General features: G+C 36.0%; 1 protein-coding gene across 1 annotated transcript in view; it reads right to left on the bottom strand.

Moving 5' to 3' along the window:
- The window catches only part of Mhc (myosin heavy chain), a gene marked incomplete at its 5' end in the record, with an annotated part of 25,013 nt that extends 23,019 nt beyond the window's left edge, over positions 1-1,994 (bottom strand). The window contains 1 exon segment of the mRNA XM_011298866.1: positions 1,754-1,994. Within this exon segment, the coding sequence (XP_011297168.1) occupies positions 1,754-1,960 (207 nt within the window).

The raw sequence follows: 1,994 nt of genomic DNA, 5'->3' as shown, positions 1-1,994 counted from the left end.
TTTTTCACGATTTTTATCTCTCTCTCTTGCTATCGCTTATTTTTATTTCATTTTTCTCCCTTTTTTTTGTTGGACGCTTTTTCATTTGGGCTCGGATCCAAAAATACATTGACCCGAGTTTCGTCAAGTTGCCATCGGGTATTTATTATTATACCCGGATGGTAGTTGGTTGCGAGTGGAGCTAACAATAGTCGATGGGACGAAACAGTAAATGGGAATCGGGTTTGGTGAACTATTATGTAATTAGTCGAAAATCAGAGTAATTCCAATAATCACGATAAACCGAGAAAGAAATTCTAGATCCCTCAATTAAATCGGTGAATCAATCGATCACTTCGTCTCGAATAGAATTTTTCAATTCGATTCTCCATCCCAATCCATTTATTTAAAGTTCAATTCAATTATTTAATTTGTAATAAAAAATATATGATATCTGGGTTTTAACAATAATAATCAAGATATATAAATAATTGTGGAGAGATCCTTTGGGAAGGAATTGAATTCTGACGTGAAATTAGGCCTGCGGACCGAACCTTGGGGCAAGCCTGTCTGGCAACCCCATCGCAACCTAAAATAATCAATCTCATTTCAGGACTACTGTATTTTTATCATTTCATGGACTTCATGGACTCTGGCGACATGACCTGTGGGAATTAAATTTTATGGATCATCCAGGGACAGGCTTGTCGCAACGTACGATTTTCCAGTCTGGCAAGACCAACCTAGCCACAATGTAGCCACAGTCTCACGGCATTTCCACCGCGTCATATCTTCTGGATAATTACCCAAATAATTTGGCTTCAACATTCGCGCAATATTGACTCTATCCGAGAGTAAACAATTCCAAATGGGAAAATTTATCGGTTTATTTACCGGAAGTCCGATGATTTCTTCTTTTAATTTTTCTTTTAATGATCATATCATCGTATAATCTTTCAATATTCCAAAATAAATTTGTACCGAGTGTTAAATGTACGTGTTCCAATATGGATTGGCTCTCGGCCTGGATATAGGGGTTCTCGAAATGCTATTCTGTTCTCGAAATAGTTACGGAGCCAGATACGGTGACGCCGACGCCTCACGCCTTCTTTTTATATCTATAGACCGTGTTTAGAATATCTCCGAGGTACCTCTCCCGTCCCAATTTCCAATTTTGTTGTTATTTTTTTAAACAATTCCCAAAAAACCCCGGGGACATCCCCCCAGGCAATCAGCGATCGTCCAATTAACGTTTCCCAATTCTCCCACTCCAAAATTCAATCCCAAATTTTCCATTAATTTAAAAAATCATTATGAACTTCATTGTAATTATTATATAATTATGAATAATCAGATTTTATCAATTTGAAAAATAAATCCCTCTTTTTTATTTTGATACGTGGAATTACCGATTTTTTTACCGATTTTTGGATTTCAATAATTCAATTCTATTTTCCATTTTGTAAAATCGATATCTTCCAATTACCGAGAGTAATTTCCCGTAAAAAATCGGCGGGAATATTATCTGAGATGATTTGATTAGAATTGATGAAAAATTTTCAAAATGTTTATCTCCCCAGGAAAATCGACAACCCCTTCAATTTTCGATTGTAACCCACCCCTAATTACGTATGTATACTAATTACCGGGTGATTAATCCACCGGTCACTCCATTAATATTTTGTAATAATTATAAATATTGATGGGTAAATGATAATTTTTTGTGATGATAAATATTAATGAGTAAATGATAATTTTTTGTGATGATACATACCTCTCCAGCAGGTAGGATAACCGAGACAATATCTCCTTTGGTCGCTTTAATTTCACCGAGGAGATATCCTTCCTTCTCATCAGGTACCCAGCAAGCTTTTTTCGCATCGTAGGGTTTCGACTGATCAATTCTCTTCTGCTCCAAAGTAACAAAAAGATATGGCGTTGGATCGGGATCATCTCCCTCCTGTACAACTGGTTTCGGCATTTTCGATTCTCTTCAATAAACTTTGAGATTTTTT

Source organism: Fopius arisanus, unplaced genomic scaffold (genome assembly GCF_000806365.1).
Source record: "Fopius arisanus strain USDA-PBARC FA_bdor unplaced genomic scaffold, ASM80636v1 scaffold00012, whole genome shotgun sequence".
In the NCBI taxonomy this organism is placed as follows: domain Eukaryota; kingdom Metazoa; phylum Arthropoda; class Insecta; order Hymenoptera; family Braconidae; genus Fopius; species Fopius arisanus.
The sequence above is the reverse complement of the archived record's forward strand: the minus strand, read 5'-3'. Positions and strand labels throughout refer to the sequence as shown.